The sequence below is a fragment of the Arachis hypogaea genome, chromosome 16, assembly GCF_003086295.3.
Source record: "Arachis hypogaea cultivar Tifrunner chromosome 16, arahy.Tifrunner.gnm2.J5K5, whole genome shotgun sequence".
NCBI lineage: Eukaryota > Viridiplantae > Streptophyta > Magnoliopsida > Fabales > Fabaceae > Arachis > Arachis hypogaea.
Genome location: NC_092051.1, coordinates 123,025,017 through 123,043,173, shown reverse-complemented (window position 1 = coordinate 123,043,173; position 18,157 = coordinate 123,025,017). Strand labels below are relative to the sequence as shown.

General features: G+C 38.3%; 2 protein-coding genes across 2 annotated transcripts; both read right to left on the bottom strand.

The window, feature by feature from the left end:
- Positions 1–1,792: 1,792 nt before the first annotated feature.
- Positions 1,793–5,542, bottom strand: LOC112754833 (ALA-interacting subunit 1). Its single transcript, XM_025802616.3, has 8 exons — positions 5,197–5,542; positions 4,570–4,628; positions 4,412–4,486; positions 4,191–4,307; positions 4,023–4,093; positions 3,275–3,584; positions 2,768–3,057; positions 1,793–2,160 (listed from the first exon to the last, which is right to left on the bottom strand). Exons 1-8 carry the CDS (start codon positions 5,273–5,275, stop codon positions 2,103–2,105), a joined length of 1,059 nt encoding a protein of 352 aa, XP_025658401.1. The 5' UTR covers positions 5,276–5,542; the 3' UTR covers positions 1,793–2,102.
- Positions 5,543–10,646: 5,104 nt separating this feature from the next.
- LOC112757465 (serine/threonine-protein phosphatase 7 long form homolog) lies at positions 10,647–11,762 on the bottom strand. The gene is made up of 4 exons (XM_025806046.1): positions 11,381–11,762; positions 11,128–11,293; positions 10,892–10,979; positions 10,647–10,799 (listed from the first exon to the last, which is right to left on the bottom strand). Exons 1-4 carry the CDS (start codon positions 11,760–11,762, stop codon positions 10,647–10,649), a joined length of 789 nt encoding a protein of 262 aa, XP_025661831.1.
- Between the last annotated feature and the right edge of the window lie 6,395 nt (positions 11,763–18,157).

Genomic DNA, 18,157 nt, shown 5'->3' with positions numbered 1-18,157 from the left:
TGGACATTATAGTCCTGCTTCATGTGCTCTAGTGCCTCTTTCGGAGTCATTAGAGGTTGAGTTACTAACCTTTTTACCAACTTACTTGTCACCCAAGATCTATCAGCCATGTTGCTGCTCAAATTCCTACCACAGTTATGCTCTCCAATGAATGTCTTGATTTGAAAACTGAGACTCTGACTATTATGAGAGCAAAACACCAGTCATGGACAACCCTCCTCAGCACACCTTGCTCTAATCCTCTTTGGCTCATTCTTCAAATACATAAGCTCTTTTTCCTCATATACAAAGTAATCCTTAAGTGCTTGCTTGAACATTGCCATGGTCTCAAAGTGTTGTCCAAATCATGATTAACAGTAACCAAGTTCAGAAAAAAAAAATATTGGAGCAACACAAGCTAACGAAGCTTCAAGATCAGATAGTGACACTAACCTTAGTAGCGCCGTCAGTTCCTCCGTCTGCAGCACCGTCAACACCTCCCTGTTGGAAGTCTCTATCAGCTTGCTTGGAGGGAGACGTTTCGGTCTCTTAGGGTTTCTTCGTAATTTTCAGGAGAGAACGAGGGTGATGTATGGTGATTGGGGTGTGCACAAGGGGGAGAATGGGATTTCACCCCAAACGAGCCAAATGATGCCAAGCAAAATGGCGTCGCTTTGCTGAGTATGCAGGGGCTTATTTGTCCACATGCTTACAGAACAATCCACGTTTGATGATCCAAAGCCACGTCACGGATTGCACGTTACACCTCAGCATTTTCCGTCGACTTTGAATGGAGAAACCAACTCAAGGGCTAATTGGTATCATAGAGTAAATGGATAAGGGCCGATTTGATAATTTATAAACGATAGGGGGCGGATAGTCAATTTTCAAAATGGACAGGAGCCAGAAAGGGTATTTACTCAACAATATATATACACGTGTACAGCTCACATAACAAATCAAATTTTCCCGTATTATAATGGAAGATTTCTATTTCTAACAGAAAAGAAAAAGTCATCTAAATTCTAGAAACATTAAAAAAGTATAAAGAAAAAAGACAAAAAACAAGGTTTACAAACAGAATAAAAAAAATACAAAAATTGGTCATTCTATTTGGCCTTGCATATTGTTGGAATTTTGTGTGCCTTGGACCTGATGAATTTGATAATTGCAAAATATTCCTTCTTATTTTTATTTTTGTAAAATGAATCTCATATTTGAAAAAATTACAAAAATGAAACATTTTTGAAATTCACACATTTTAGCCTAGTATTAGAATTTTCCGCCTCATTCTCGCAACTAAAATATCATATCAATGATGTTGAAATACACAGTAGTGGTTTTTTATTTCCTTTTGGGAGATGGTGTGGGAATTACTGGTATTTTTAATTTGTTGGTCTTACTAAGAGTTCTCCACCATTTTGTATTATTGAACTCTTTTTTAAACTATATATCAGGTGAAAAAAATGTCTCTAAAATGAGTACATGGTCTTGCATGTTGTTTACAATTGCTTTCAAAAGCAGTAAAATGATTTTTTTCTTACCTAAGTTATGTTAAGAAAAATAAACTAAATAATACAGAAAGAAAAATAGATGAGATAAAATTGTCAGTAACAATTAAGATTTTAAAATATACAAATTATTAATGCTCAAAAAATTATTTTAACATCAAATTTCACTGTCCAAAAACTTACAAAAGTAATGAGTAAAGACATCAACTATAATCCTTCATGAAAAGATGAAGAAACTAAAAACAAGTCTCTTTGCTATGCTAGGTGCTGCTATAGTGACCAATTTTCATGAACAACTTCCATTAAAATAACATTTTTCTCTCTATTCCATTTGATTTCATAGGATTTTTGTGCACACAGAAAATTTTCTTATAAACCCAAATTGTAGCATGTACATACACTCCGTACTTTTGATCCTAGATCATACACATCTTATGGATTTCAAGTTTGGCAACAAAAATCGTATGAAAGCTTTTAAATGCATCATCAAGATTGAAGTTCTTCAATCTAGTCAAGAACAAGCCTCATGTCACATCCTTTTTCCACTATTAAAAGAAATTGAGACATTAAATTAGTGAATGGTTAAATCAAACTCATATTAGACATCACACATCATCTTAAGCCTCCTGGATTTTTGTTCCAGGACAAGTATGTTGGATCCCCAAGTGGTCTGCATAGAACAACAATATAACAATGCATATTAGCTTGCAATGCAAGTTGTAATTTCTAGACAGAAAGAGGTAATCTATGAATGACAAAATAGAATAGTGATTAGCTTTTTGTATCAAATGTCACATAATCTTCTGAGTATATATATGATTATAAACATTAAATGAGACAACTTTTGAAGAGACAAAACAGCTTTAAGCAATAGGAGAATACATATGAATAATTATATCTCAAACTCTAGACCTTTAGATCATAAAAACTCTTATACCATATCATAATACTATTTCTCCCAAAAACTTATATTAATAGGAAAAGACATATAAATGTTTATATCTCTTGATAGATATCTAAATCTTATTACCAAGGACCGACTAATCCGGCACAAGATATGTGATTGCCCTTCCCAACATAGTGTTTTCTATTACCTTCCCCGGAGCTAAGACTTGAGACCACAAAGAAGGGATCTAATTGGTCCTTACATTGTTAAACTAACTCAGATTCTGGTAGATTATAGATTTTATAGATTTGTTCAAATACATATAACTGCAAAAGTAATGACAGAACTATATAGTGTAAGAGAAAAGAATGATGGGGACTATTTTCCTGACCTTGGTTTCAAGATATATAGAAGTAGGAAACCCAAAGCCAGCAACAAGGACATGCTACCAATGACAACATAAGCAATTCCCAAGAAGTTATTTCTTCCACCAATCCAAGTTGCTGTTGAAAGAACCAAGCTCTTCTTGCCACCAAACTCATATGTATTGTAATTGTTCTCTATCACTACCACTATTTCATCATTAGCTTCAAGATCAGTCTCAATCTTCCCATATAACTTTCTGAATTTGGGCAGCGCCGCCGTTCGCATCCAAACAATGAGATCTTCTTGCTCACTCAGCTGGTTCATCACACATGATCACAAGGATTAGTTTATCAAATTATTCTGAAGGTTAAAATGAATGCAAGAGAAAATAATAATTAATTAGATGTTTATGTAAAACATTTTACAAATTAAAAACCTATGTTTTATTCTTAAGAAGGAGGTATGGTTAAGAGTGTTTATTTCTCATGAAGAAAATCAGAGGTATGGTTTGAATAGTAGTAGATATATTTACAGGTTTGGTTGGATCCAGTTTAGCACCCCCAATCAATCCTGAAGCTTGAAAATTTTTGGGATAAACATCGGATCCGAATTTGGTGGTTCGGTCACTCGCCCATGCTATGTTCGTTTTGTTGATGACAACTTCCTTATCCTTGTTTTGAATTTTGTAGGTGTCATTGAATAGACTCCATGCAATAAGGCCACAAGGAACAATTGGTTCAGACTTATTGTTGATTGTTACATAATCTTCAGGACTACATGATGATACATCATTCTCTTTGTCCTTTGTCCTCAGTTGTTCATCGCTTCTACTTTTAACATATCTGCAGATACCAACCAGAGAAAATTAATTATGGAAAAGCATTTCAGCATCTGAGAGAAATGGTTTCCAATAGATTACTCTCTCATTCTCCTTCCTAAATTTATCTCATAAAGCATCATAATTTTGGACAGTGAATCGTTAGATAGCAATCTAGTTAAATATGTCAAATTATCTAATAGTTTTCAATTATCAGCTTCACATGAAGATAGTGAATCTCTAACTATTTTGTGTTAAATTCTTGTAATCACATGTTTATACAAAAAAATAATATAATATAATACTGCTGAGTGAAATCAGAACTTTAAAGAACATCAAGATTCAGATGCAGTACTTTTTCAGTACTCTAATGAACTTGCTTTTCTGCTTAAAATTGGAACGAAACATCAAATGAAATCAAATTCAGCGATGGGAAATGATTTTACTAGTTGATGCCACATACCGGCGATGGTTCTGGTAAAAGTTATCAAGCTGATAATAGACGAAAATCGGGGCCTGCATTTTACTCTTAATCTGCAAAATTCCGCAGCAAATTACTTCCACACAAGAGATTCAAACTAAGTTTCTATATCATATCATTAATCATACAAAAAAGAATCAGATTACTAACACTCAATTTCTGCGTGCAAGTCTTGTTTGTATTATCATCTTTAATGTATGCAGTTGCATTATCTTTGTAAGAATCCGGAATGCATGCTGTGTCATATTCGTATTCAACTTCCACCACCTGCATTAATTTTTTTTTTCTTCTTGTTCATTATTTCAAATTCAAATACACTGAAAACACAAAATCAAGCTGCTATATATAATGTATTGAAACGATGTCGTTACACTCTGTGACGCAGAAAATGCAGCAAGGCCAACAGGGATGAAGACAAGTGCTATAAGTGTAAATATTGTAATGACCTGGGAAACAAATAAAACAAATTAAAATTACTGTTTTATAGAAATTAATTATTATTCAGTTATGAAATTATTAAACGTCTTACCCATCTAGGTGTTAGAATTGGTTGCCAAGCAGGAAGTTCTTGCTGTGTAAATCTAGAATCTACAAAATCAAATAAAATAAAATCGTGAGTTACAATTGTCAATTACGTTACCTATATTATAAATGTTTCAGAAGACACATAGATTAAAAGCCTAATGCTAAAAATTCAAAGTTGATATATGGAATTAACAATTGCTATTCATGTAACTGAAGAGATGGATGAATATTCTTTAAGCATGTTTTAAAGAGAAATCAACGGAATTAGAAAATCAATAAATATATATGTTATTATTAAGTAATAATCAGAGACCAATTTTGTGGCTCAATTGAAAAATTGAAGCTGTCAGATAATGTACAACAAATTTTTGTTTTTATCTTAATAAAATCTTGTCTGTGATTGTTTTAATGGTAAACAACATTTTTGGAATTCATAAATTTTTTAAATATTTTTAAACAAGAAATATTGCATGTCAATATCAAACCCAGGATGAATGTTACAAACTTTTTAGATTCAAAAATCACATTGACCCGGTAATGATCACCAGAAAATTATAAAAAAATCAAAATTAATTTCTAAAAAATAAAATAAAATAAATGAGAGAAATGGAAGGGAAGATGTTGTACATACATTTGGGTTTCTTGGATTTTCTCTTGTTGGATTTTTCCTCTGCGGCAGCCGCAGAACTTGTTGAAGGGTCTGTAGACATGGCCAAGAAACCCAAATGTGACTAAAATTTACACAGCAATTAGGACAACACGATCAAAAAAAATTAAAAAAGAAAAATAAAATGAAAAAAAAGACACTTGCAGAAAAGGGTGGTTTTGTGTGAAGGTGCTAAAAAACCACCTTAATTCTGTTCCACTCTTTCTGTCTTTGTCTCTCTCTCAATCTCTATTTATATTCATTGTTAATTATTTTAGGTGTGGGCTTTGTTGTTATGTTAATGAGGCTATTATGATGAAGAAGATTTAGGTGACAACTTTGAATCAGATTTTTTGGGTACCTAATAAGCACCACACGTTGTGCCAAATTAACTAACTAGTCACATTTGTTTTGAGGAAGAGAGAATGTTGCAAGTACGAGTGCAACTACCAGTCATCAATCCAATATATCATGCAAATCCATAGCTATATGTTTATATAATTATACCTCAATTTTCTCTCCCTTCAATAATATATAAATAGATTTTTTTTTAGAAAAATGAAAAAAAAAAAAAATTTCCCGGCCGGCCCTCCTTCAAGAGGTACGGAACCAGCCTGAATCCAGGCGTTCTTCCGCATGGCTATCGGACACCAAGGACTAGAAGACAAATATTATTGCTGACTTAAGATAAAGTATTAAAATAAAATCTTGAAAGTATACCACGCTCATAAAAATAATTTCAAAAAATATTAACAATAAATAAATTTTTTAATAATTTAAAAATATGATAAAAATAGTTATTATATTAAAAAAATAAGATTTTGATGTGATTTAAATTAAAAAACTATAAATTGACAAAAAGAAACTATATATTGACAACAAAATTTAGAGATAAGATTATTTTGATGCGATTTTTTATAAGTATTAGAAAAAAAAATTTTTATCTTTACAATTTAATAATTTTATATCAAGTAATTATTGTGAATAACTAAATTTTACTCTAATTTTTGTGTACACTTTATAAATAGTTATTTAAATATTGTCACATAAATTTGGACTAAACGTAAAAAATATTTATTAAATATAAAAATTATTTTTGTCACTTATAAAAAATATATATAATATTTTTTAATTATTTTTTTATATTTTTAAATCATTCATAAATTTATTATCGTTCGTTTTATTTAAAATAATTTTGTTAACAATATGTATTTTGGATACTATTTTAATAATTTATTTTTACTAACTAAAATCAATAATAAAAAGAAGGGTAAAAAACGTAAACAAGCAAAGGACAGAACAATTTGACACAAATAAGTCAAAGCAGAATCTGATTCATCAATCAACCAAAGCACATTTAAATGTAGTTCGAACCTACCTGTTTCGAACTCACTTTTCATGTAATTCGAACCATGTAGATTCGAATTACACATTGATACCCAAAGCCACATAGTTCGAATTCAGCTGATTCGAATTACACAGAAACATGTAATTCGAATCAAGCTGATTCAAACTCCTCCCATGCACGCCATGCAACGTAATTCAAAGTTGCTTAATTCGAATTATAAAGGAGCAGAGCTGTATATATATGGTATGGATGTGAGTTGCTCTCATTAGAGGGGTAAAATGGCTAGTGAGGAAAGTTTTGTGGTGTTGGTTCACCACAGAGGATCGATTAAAAGAAAAACACATTCCGGTGTGAAGTTCACTGATAAGGATCCTCTCTGTATTATCATGAGGCCTACGACTAAGTATGATGACCTTGTTAGCTCTGTACTGATGAAACTTGGTCTGGATGGTGTGAAACGGGTTAAGAAGTTTTTCTATCGCATTCCAATCACGGTGCTCCAAGAAACCGTGAAGTATGATTGTTTCACGATCGGGAGTGATGAGGACTTGCAGGTCATGTTTCATTGTCGCCGGCAGTTTTCGGAAGTGAGGACACCAGAGCTGTTGGCAAAGTTGGTTGATGTGGTATCCAGCTCGGGAGGTTCGAACCGGAATACCACCACTTTAGCCACGGTAGCCGGTTCTAGCTCCAGACCTGCCATTGCTTCTTCCTCCGTCCCTGCGTACAAGCCACCCGTCCAGCCTGTCGCCTCCCTTTCGTTCGCTGTTGATCTCAACGGCAGTGTAGGCGACGAGGTTGGAATAGGAGAATTTCGGACGACCTCTTTACAGTGTGCTGCACCGGTTGGGGTTGGAGATGGATTGTTGGATGATCCAAAGGACAATGATGTCGAGCCGGATATGATTGCTGATGACAGTGGCGATGATATTGGAGTGAGTGAGCCTGCTGGGGCGGGAGGTGGTTCTAGCTCTGGCACACAGCAGTACCCTCCACATTTTTCATCTTTGGACTTGGATGCCATGAGGCAGGAGGGGGTTCCTGGGCAGCCTGCTGGATTTGGCGCTAGAGATGCGGAAAGGTCTGCAGGTCTGACAGAGTTCCAGGTTGGTCAGCAATTTCAGGATAAAGATGAGGCCCTGTTAAGTGTGAAGACTTACAGGGTACTGTTAGGAGTCCAGTTGACGATGCCTGGTACTGTTGCAGTCCTTAGGACGAGCCCTGTTCGAGTTGGTGGACAGCTGGACGAGTCTCAAGCTTATTTTCACAGACTGTTCTGGACGTTTCCATCGTGTATCGAGACATTCCGTCATTGCAAGCCGCTGGTTAGTATTGACGGCACCCATCTGTATGGCAAGTATGGGGGAACGTTGCTTGTCGCGATTGCACAGGACGGGAACTCCAACATACTCCTTGTTGCATTCGCACTAGTCGAGGGTGAGAATGCTGAGTCCTGGTCCTTCTTTCTCTCCCACCTGCGTCAGCACGTGACACCGCAGCCGAGTCTGCTGGTTATATCGGACAGGCATAACGGCATCAAGGCCGCGCTTGGGGCTCCCGACGGAGGCTGGTTACCTCCATCTGCATACTGGGCATTCTGCATTCGACATGTAGCGGCAAATTTCGCCCTAACCTTCAAGGGCAAAGATGCACGGAGGCTTCTTGTCAACGCGACATACGCTAAGACCGAGGTAGAGTTCGATTACTGGTTTGATATTCTGCGGTCTGAAGACCCGGCGATGTATGAGTGTGTGAATCGGATTGAGTATTCCTTGTGGACACAGCATTGTGATGAGGGGTGGAGATTCGGGCACATGACGATGAATATCTCCGAGTGTGTGAACTCAATCCTCAAGGGTGTCAGAAACCTCCCTGTGTGCTCGCTGGTGAAGGTAACATACGGAAGGCTGGCCGAACTATTTGTTCGCAAGGGGAGAGAGGCTGAGGCCCAGCTGGGAACCGGACAACAATTCAGTCAGCACTTGGTGAAGTGTGTTGAGGCCAACTTGAAGATGACGAGGTGCTTCACGGTGACTTTGTACGACAGGGATAACTCGGAGTTCACCGTCGCAGAGATGAATCCGACTGGTTCGTTCTCACTGGGTAGCTACAGAGTCTCACTTGCATCCCAGACATGTGACTGCGAATACTTCCAGGCATTTCATTTCCCGTGTCCGCACGCACTGGCATGCTGTGCCTACTCACGGCTTACATGGCAGCCTTACGTCCACCAGGTGTATCGTCTTAGTTCGGTGTTCAGTGTGTATCAGATGGGATTCACACCTCCCATTCCAGAGGGTTTCTGGCCACCATATAATGGGCCGACTGTGATCCCGGACCCTAACAAGAGGCGTGCGAGAGAGGGTCGTCCGAGGTCCACTAGGATACGGACCAATATGGACGAGGCAGATCCGAACCGGCCAAAGAGATATGGCCTCTGTCGGCAACCCAGACACATACGTCGGAGTTGCCCACAGGTCGGAGGAGCAGAGCACACAGGGGGACATGAGTAGGTGTATTCTTAGCTTTGGTACTTTGTTTATTTCACTTTGGTGTTTAGATTCCACTATTATAGGTTTCATTACTTGTAGTTGATAAGTGATAGAATTTGTTAATGTTAATGCGATGTACTGTGCATGGGATCTTAATTAATGAATATGTTCTATTTTCGGAGTTTTGAACGAAATGTCTGTTGAATGCACACGGCAATAAATAAATCTACAAATTAAATTAATACATGATGCGGAAACTATGCTAGTAATTGAAATAAACACTAAACAGCCATTTTCAAAGTACAATATCATGATTTGGAACAACATACTGAAACATAAATAACCAAACTACATGTTGGATCGTCAAAGTACATCAACGACAATAATAAACTTGGCTAAGATACAACAATGAACATGAACAAACAACATATAGGATACATGAATCATCTAAACAGATGCAAGCCGGTGAAGCAACGACGGGGTACCCGTGTCCTCTGGCCTCTCCGGATAAGCGGCTCCTCGTCCTCGATCTCATCCTCCTTCTCATCCGGGGCAGGCTGTGCAGGTGGCCTAGGCTGGACGGGTGCCCCAGACGGCCCGGCAACTGAATGCGACACAACAGTGTATGCGGAAGGAGGAGTACCACCCAATGCAAAATGGTCAGCAACAGGCATCGTAGGAGGCTTGTTCAGATCGACATCTAAAGGTGCCTGTGTGCCGGAGCTCTGACCACGCCTACGGGCCGCATCATCCTCTTACATGATGGCAGTAATCTCGTCTAGAAAGTGTGACCCGCCGAAGTCCGCATCAAGCCCATCACCTGCCATGAAGTCTGAAAACATCGTCCCCAGGCTAACCCATGGCGTACTCTCCTGAAGTGTCTGGTCATCGGCTAGTACACCAATGAAGTAATCTCCAAGCGGCCCCGAACCAAGTCCACCGTCACCATGGTCAGCCCCGTCACCCATACCTGACCCGTACCACTCGCCTCCATGCCCGCCAACATGGGGACTAACACCACCAACTGCAATATGCCCTGCAGCAACCCCCCCCACGGGTCCGTGCTGATCGTCGTCATCGTCGTCACCATGATCACCGTGCTCGTCCGCCGCAGCACGCCCTCTCTGTCTCCCTCCGTGTCCTCGTCGTCTTCCTCCACGTCGACCGTCCCCATCAGCCTCGTCCATAGCCTGGTCCAGCCACCTCCACTCACGCTGGCTCCGTCGTGTCCCCACACGAGCTCTCCTCTCGACCCGACGCCTATCCGGCACGTCGTCAACACGATCCATGTCAGGAACTCACCCAGCACCCCTCTGTGAGGCCTCCACAAGAATAGGAACGGCTCTCGGATCCCCCAAATACATCTCTGGTGACAAGAACCTCTTTCCATGCTGACTCCACCACTCCAGGAAGTCATGTGAGGGTCCAGGGTCTGCAACAACGTCGAACCTGATAACATGGTCCACACGGCTCTCCCAATGGAGATGCCAGAACTGCAAAGCGGACGGGAACCAACGATCACCGCCTCTCCTGTCCTTCGACATCAGAAAGTCGATGTTCAGGGCGGGCTGCTGACGGGGCTAGACTCCGGCGAACTACGGTAGAATCCTATCTATCTGATGCCACTCTATAACGACAAAGTATATCAGTGACGTCACAGACTGCCACATCGCCGTATGCCGAGGCTCCAACACCTCCGGATGCACAACCTGCAGTACCTCATGGAAGCTATACGGCATCCAGATAAACTGCACAAAGATTTCAACATTGTCAGGCCAACTCATGCTCCAAATTCATAAAGTTTAGTTAATTAAATAAACTTAGCTGGTAGTATACTCACATCCCTGTCCTGTAACATGTCTATCCTCAGTCTCCACATCTGCACTCTAGGTCCCTTATCGCTACCGGAAGGGTTGTAACCTGACCACCTGCATCTCACATGGGTGTTATGGCTAATTAAAGGTATGACAGATTTGTAATACATTAGAAGCGTACATGGAATTAACTATTTTAACTTGAAATAGAAAAGTCTGAGTAGGGTACCTCGAGGCCAATGGCTAGCTGCACGTATCATACCTGACAGGCCTAAACCTAGGAAAGCGCCAAAAGATCCAAGACTGAAGTAGCTGAAGTGGGCCCGCTAACTTCACCACATGTCTGTTCACCACTCGGCACATGCACCGATTCAACCATGCCAATGCTGCAGACCCCCAGCTGTAGGTACCCATCTCCTCAAGCCTAGCTACGTAGGGAAGCCATCAAATGTGAATGCGGTTGCCGGACTTGTCGGCAAACAGCTGAGTGCCCAACAACATCATGATATAGGCACGAGCAAAACGCCGCACAGTCTCCTCATCGGCTCCCTCGGGGCACTCTCCAAAAGTCTTTTGGAACCAGGTACAATTTACTGCGAACTTCTGAACCTGGCTCGGAGGAGGAATCACTCCAAGCAACTCCTGGAACCACACCCAAGCTGGACGGCCACCCTGGATGTATATCTGGAAATCTGTAAGGCAACCACTGACATAACGCCCGTCCACTGGCAACCCCAACTGGTACGCCATGTCCTGAAGTGTGATCGTGCACTCTCCGAACGGCATATGGAAGGTGTGCGTTTCCAGACGCCACCGCTCGACGAAGACACTGACAAGGGGCTCATCTAACCAGAACCATCTATCGTTCAGCCTCGTAAGATGGTATAATCCGGCCATCTACGAGTACGGAACATACCGCTCATCGAGTCGCATGTCCTGCTGCCGCCGCATTATTAGAACCACTTAGAAAACCAGTAACAAAAATAACTAACACCAGAAACCACTTATGGAAACCACTAACAGAATCTACATGCAAAACCAATATAATAAACCACTAGCAAAACCACATGCTTAAACCGCTAACTTAAACCACCTAGAAATCCACTTACGAAAACCACATGCAAAACCACTATCATAAACCACTTACAAAACCACATAGTAAACCACTTCCAATACCACCAAAATAAACTGCCAAAATAAATCATCAACAAAATTGCATACAAAACAACTAACAAAAACCACTAATAAAAACTACTAACCTAAACCGCCAACAAAACCACATGCTTAAACCGCTAACATAAACCACATACAAATCCACTTACGAAAACCACATGCAAAACCACTATCATAAACCGCACACAAAATCACATAATAAACAACTTCCAATACCACCAAAATAAACCTCCAAAATAAACCATCAACAAAACTGCATACAAAACCACTAACAAAAACCACTAATAAAAATCACTAACATAAACCGCCAACTAAACCGCATGCAAAACCTCTAAAATAAATCACTTGCAATACCACTAGGATAAACCACTAACATAAACCGCCACTAAAACCGCATGCAAAACCACTAACTCAGATAAACCGCTAGCACAAAGTTTTCTATCTACTAACCTCGTCGTTGATAACCCTGGCTATATGAGCAACTCCGTCCAACCGATATAGCCTTTCCGGATCGTCCCCCATTGGCTGAGTATTCTGTTCGAGTCTTTGTTGGATCGAATCTGGGTCGTTTTCTCTGGGATTTGATGAGGTATGAGAATGGAAAAGTGATTCGAATGAGGGGATTCGAACTCCTTATATAGCCGAATCCTAGGTAATTCGAATCAGCCCCATTCGAATTACTATTTGGGCCAAATTGTGAGTAATTCGAAACAACTAGATTCAAATTACTTGGGGCAGCGTGCACATGTGTAATTCGAACCAACCTAGTTCGAATTATGCTCATTTGTAGTTCGAATCATCTAGATTCGAATTAGCTTGGTTAATGGATCCTTTATAATTCGAGTTACATTGATTCGAATTATTTGTTAATGTAGTTAGAATCCAGCTAGTTCGAATTACATAGTAATGTGCTTTGGCTGATTCATGAAGCTATTTTCAGTTTGGCTGATTCATGTAATTTATTTCTTCCATTGGCTTAATAGTGTTTTTTGCCCTAAAGAATTTTGTCTTACATATTTAAAAGCCTATATTTAGAACTCATATCATATTCCCATTATCTAAACTCAAGTTGCTTTTGTTGAACAATGGTATTAATTTGCACTAACGTACTTATTATTTTTTTTTTATAAATTAAATATATATAATAATAAACACGAAGTTAGTCAAAATAATAGATATTATTAGAAGATAGAGATGAAGAGTAAGAGAGATTGAGCAGAAAAAAATTATATTGAATACTCACTAATTCCTTGTTAATATAAGGGAGCTTTGTTTATATTTTCATGAATTATTAATCTAAGTTTTTTTTTGTTTTGAGGTTATCCATTGATCTATTTTTAAGATTGAATTTTCGTTCTTTATTCTTTAAAAATTTAGAAGTATTGAAAAATATTTTAACTTTGTTTTAAATTCTGTTTATTACTTTGAAAAAATTAATATCGGAATTAAAGCTTGAAAACTCTTTTTTGTGACTTTTTTATTTGACTAGGAATAGTATTTTAAAAACTGCGCGACGTTGTTTTTCTCTTAATTTTCAATTGTTTAGTACTAGCTTAAATACGTGACATATAATTCAACCTAAAACTACTTTTTGACTATTATTTAAAACTGAATCAATATTGTGTTAAACCTCTTTTCTTAATCGGTTAACCAAGAAATTAGTGATTGATTAATTAAAGATAAATTGAATTACCAAAGAATTAGAGTTCAATTATTTATGATTTATCGTGAAAAAATCTTTGCATGCATCAAAATAGATAAACATAAGGTTTAATCTTCCTGAAAAATAAACATCTCCAAAACCCTTGATATTCTCAATGACTGTTTTCTCTCAATTTTATACGCGTTCATCACTGTCTGCACAAGCATTCAAGCACTTAACTTCCAAGCAAGATACGACCTCAACCCTCAAATCCAGGTTCAATCGATTTAGTTAGTGATTCAAGCCGATATTTTCTTTCTCAATCCTTTAATCCTCGTAAAACGATATCCACTCACCGTGGTATTACTTAAACGATTTGGTGCACTTATTAGTATCCATGAACATTAGTTGATGCTCATCAACGAGAGGATTAGAGAGAGTGAGAGACGAGAGGGTGAGGAGAGAGAGATGGTGTAATTCGAAATGAGGGGGGAGAGGATTTTCGATTCGAATTTAGGACAACATTACCATCGGATTTACTGGCATATGCGAGTGGATAAAACGCTGCATTCAACTAATTACGTTTATCATCGGAAAAAACCAACCCTAAATCCGATGGTAATCGTGGCACCAATTATTTTGCCTTTCTCTCCATTTGTTACTGGCGAATTTACCATCGAAAAACCGAATCTGAGAGTAAGTTTTTTATCTGACGAATTTGTTACAAAATCTGCCGATAAAGCCGTCGTTAACCTCCAATACTAAATTCGGCAGTATTTAGTATTTTTCTTGTAGTGTACTTTCCTTTTTCAATTTATACAACCCACACCTTAATGATTGAAAAATGACAATCCGTCTCCTATCATTCCTTTTAGTTAGATGCATGAGCCCTTCTATGAGAATTTCTGGTAAAAAGTGACAGAAAATGCTTACGTATGACAGTACCTTGTATGATCTAGCCTTCACTTGTCCTACATGGATGATAACCATTTGATTGGGATTGTTTATTGCCTTTACAGTCATCAAAATAATGCTGCAGAGAAATGATAACCATTTGATTGGGACATCGTTTTGATGATTATTTAGGAGCTAAACAATCCCAATTGAATGGTTATCATTCATGTAAGACTGATGAATGCCAAGTCATACAAATTACATTATATATAAGCATTTTTCATTATCTTTTGCCAAAAAATTTTACAAAAAGATTCACGTGTCTAATAAAAAGGAAGAATAAGGACTCATGCATCTAATGAAAAAGAAGAATAAGGGACGTATTATCAATTTCCAATCATTAAGGTACAAATTGTCTAAATTAAAAAGAGCAAAGACTGAAAAAAATTTTACTCATATTTTAAAAATTCAAACCATAATTTTTGGAGTAGTTCTTTTGTAAATACCACCTCTGCGGCTCTGCCAATCAAAGAATTCATCTCAATCCAATCTCTATTCAATTAACTTCACGATTAATATTAATCGTATTAACAAAATTTGTCTTGAAATAAGATTGTCTATTTACATAGTTTGTGGCTACTATCATGATTTGTTCTTCTTGCTTTTCTTTGATCAATATTGTAAAAATAAACAATTTTTTTTTAAACAAAAAGCTCAACACAGTAAGATGGAATATTTAGAAAGTTCAAAATTATAATGTAAACACTAAAAAAGAAACCGTAGTTATCACTGGCATTGCCATCAACAACTAGACGGAACAAAGTCAACCCACTCTTTGTAGCTCTTAATCGACTTGGTAATAATTTTCGCAACGCCTGTCTTTTAATTCCTGAAAATCCTGGCATTTCTTTCCAACCACGTATTCCTGATAGCAAAAAATCCAATCAGCGACTTGTTACGTTCGTCTTTTTTTATAGGAGCTCCTGTTCAACTCTCAAAGTGTTGCTTAATAGTTCCTGGAATAGACTAAAGTTTATTATAGACATATAACTAAGCACACCACACCTGCCACGTGAACTCACAGCCAATGAATAAGTGGAAATCATTCTCAGTTTTTTTTTTACATAAAACACAAATCATATCCTTGTGATCAATAATGCCCAATCTAATCAATCTTTCCTTAGTATTGACCCTACCAACTAACACAAACTAGGTGAGTAGCTCAACTCTTGGTGGTACTAGTCCTCTCCATATAGATCTAGTGAAACTATAACTGCTAATGTCCTCCAGGAGAGTCTCAGCCTGCAAAACCTGCACAAATGAGTTAGTAGAATAAACTCCTTATCTATCACATTTCCATACTATTCTGTCTTCCCTCTCACTTGTTAACCTGACAGATTGTAGAACTCCATGAAGTTGGTTAACTAATTCTAACTCCCATTGGAATAGTACCCTTCTCCAATGAAAGTTCCATATCCACTCCAGTCCATCCCAAAACCCAAAGTCCCCTATTACAGATCTGACTTGGTTTAAAACCGAGAAAAGCCTTGGAAATACATCCTGAAACACACCACATGGTAGCCAATTATCTTTCCAGAAACGACTTCTTCTACCATATCCTAACTCTAATTATAACCCTCTGATCATCTTATCTCTCGCTTGCTGTTCTCTTATCTGCAACTGACAAATGTCTCTCCACGGACCCTTTATTTTAGGAACCGGCTGACAAAAAAGAAGGACATTTGGATTCAAGTCATTGCAGGAGCACACAATTTTCTTCCATAATGGGTAATCCTCCTTTAAAAACTGCCACCACCACTTGAACAATAATGCTGTATTCCGAAGCACTGCATCGCCCACGCCCAAACCCCCAAAGCGTTTTGGAGCTTGCACAATATCTCACCTCACCAAAAGTACCCAATCCCTTCCATCCTCATTACTCCATAAGAACATCCTCTGCAAAGATATCAACTTATCTACTACTGCTCTGGGCATCTTATATAAGTTAAGATAGTAAACCGGCAGACTATTAAGCACAGATTTAACGAGTACCAGCTTACCAGCTTTATTAATCGTTTTGGCTTTCCACAGATTGAGTTTTTCTTCTACTTTGTCTATAATATGTTTCCATGTTTTGACCAATTTCAGATTCGCTCCCAAAGAAATACTTATGAGCGGATAATTTATACCCTTTTTGGCATTGTTTTTACATAGTTTTTAGTATGTTTTAATTACTTTTTATTATATTTTTATTAGTTTTTATTCAAAAATCACATTTCTGGACTTTACTAGGAGTTTGTGTATTTTTCTATGATTTCAGATATTTTCTAGCTGAAATTGAGGGACCTGAGCAAAAATCTGATTCAGAGGCTGAAAAAGGACTGCAGATGTTGTTGGATTCTGACCCTGCTGCATTCGAAGTGGATTTTCTGGAGCTATAGAAGCCCAATTGGCGCCCACTCAATTGAGTTGGAAATTAGACATCCTGGCTTTCTAGCAATATATAATAATCCATACCTTGCCCGAGATTTGATGGCCCAAACTGGCGTTCAAAGTCAGCCTAAAACATCTTGGCGTAAAACGCCCAAACTGGCACCAGAATTGGAGTTAAACGCCCAAACTGGCACCAAAGCTGGCGTTTAACTCCAGGAACAGCCTATGCATGAAAAAAGCTTTAATGCTCAGCCCAAGCACACACCAAGTGGGCCCCGTAAATAGATTTCTACACTATCTGCACTTAGTTACTCATTTTCTGTAAACCTAGGTTACTAGTTTAGTATAAAAACTGCTTTTAGAGATTTATTTTATATCTTTGGAATATCTTTTGATCACTTTGATCTTTGAGACCATTGTTCACGTTTGGAGAAGCTGGCCTCATGGCCATACCTAGACTTTACACTTATGTATTTTCTACGGTGGAGTTTCTACACCCCATAGATTAAGGTGTGGAGCTCTGCTGTTCTTCATGAATTAATGCAAGTACTATTGTTTTTCCTTTAATTCACGCCTACTTTCTCTCCAAGATATACTCTTGTTCTTAATTCAGTTAAGTCATAATGAAGGGGTGACCCGTGACAATCACCCAATCTTCATTACTCGCTTAGCCAAGATCGTGTGGCTGACAACCACAAAGCGATCTACATGATGTTCAACGTAGTCATTGGACGACCGCTGGAGTATAATCTCTTGGATATCTAATACACGAACCGAGTCCGTGAGATTAGTATCTTCGTGGTATAGGCTAGAACCATTGGCAGCATTCCTGAGATCCGAAAAGTCTAAACCTTGTCTGTGGTATTTCGAGTAGGATCTGGGAAGGGATGACTGTGACGAGTTTCAAACTTACGAATGTTGGGCGCAGTGACAGTGTACAAAAGGACAATGGTCCTATTCCGACGCTAGCGAGAGCCGACAGATGATTAGACGTGCGGTGACAGCGCATATGGATTTGTTTTCATCCGAGAGGATCATACAGCTTGCCATGGAAGGAGGTAACGCATGGTTGGAAGAAGGCAGTAGGAAAGCAGAAGTTCAGAAGCAACAAAGCATCTCCAGACGCTTATCTGAAATTTCCACCAATGAA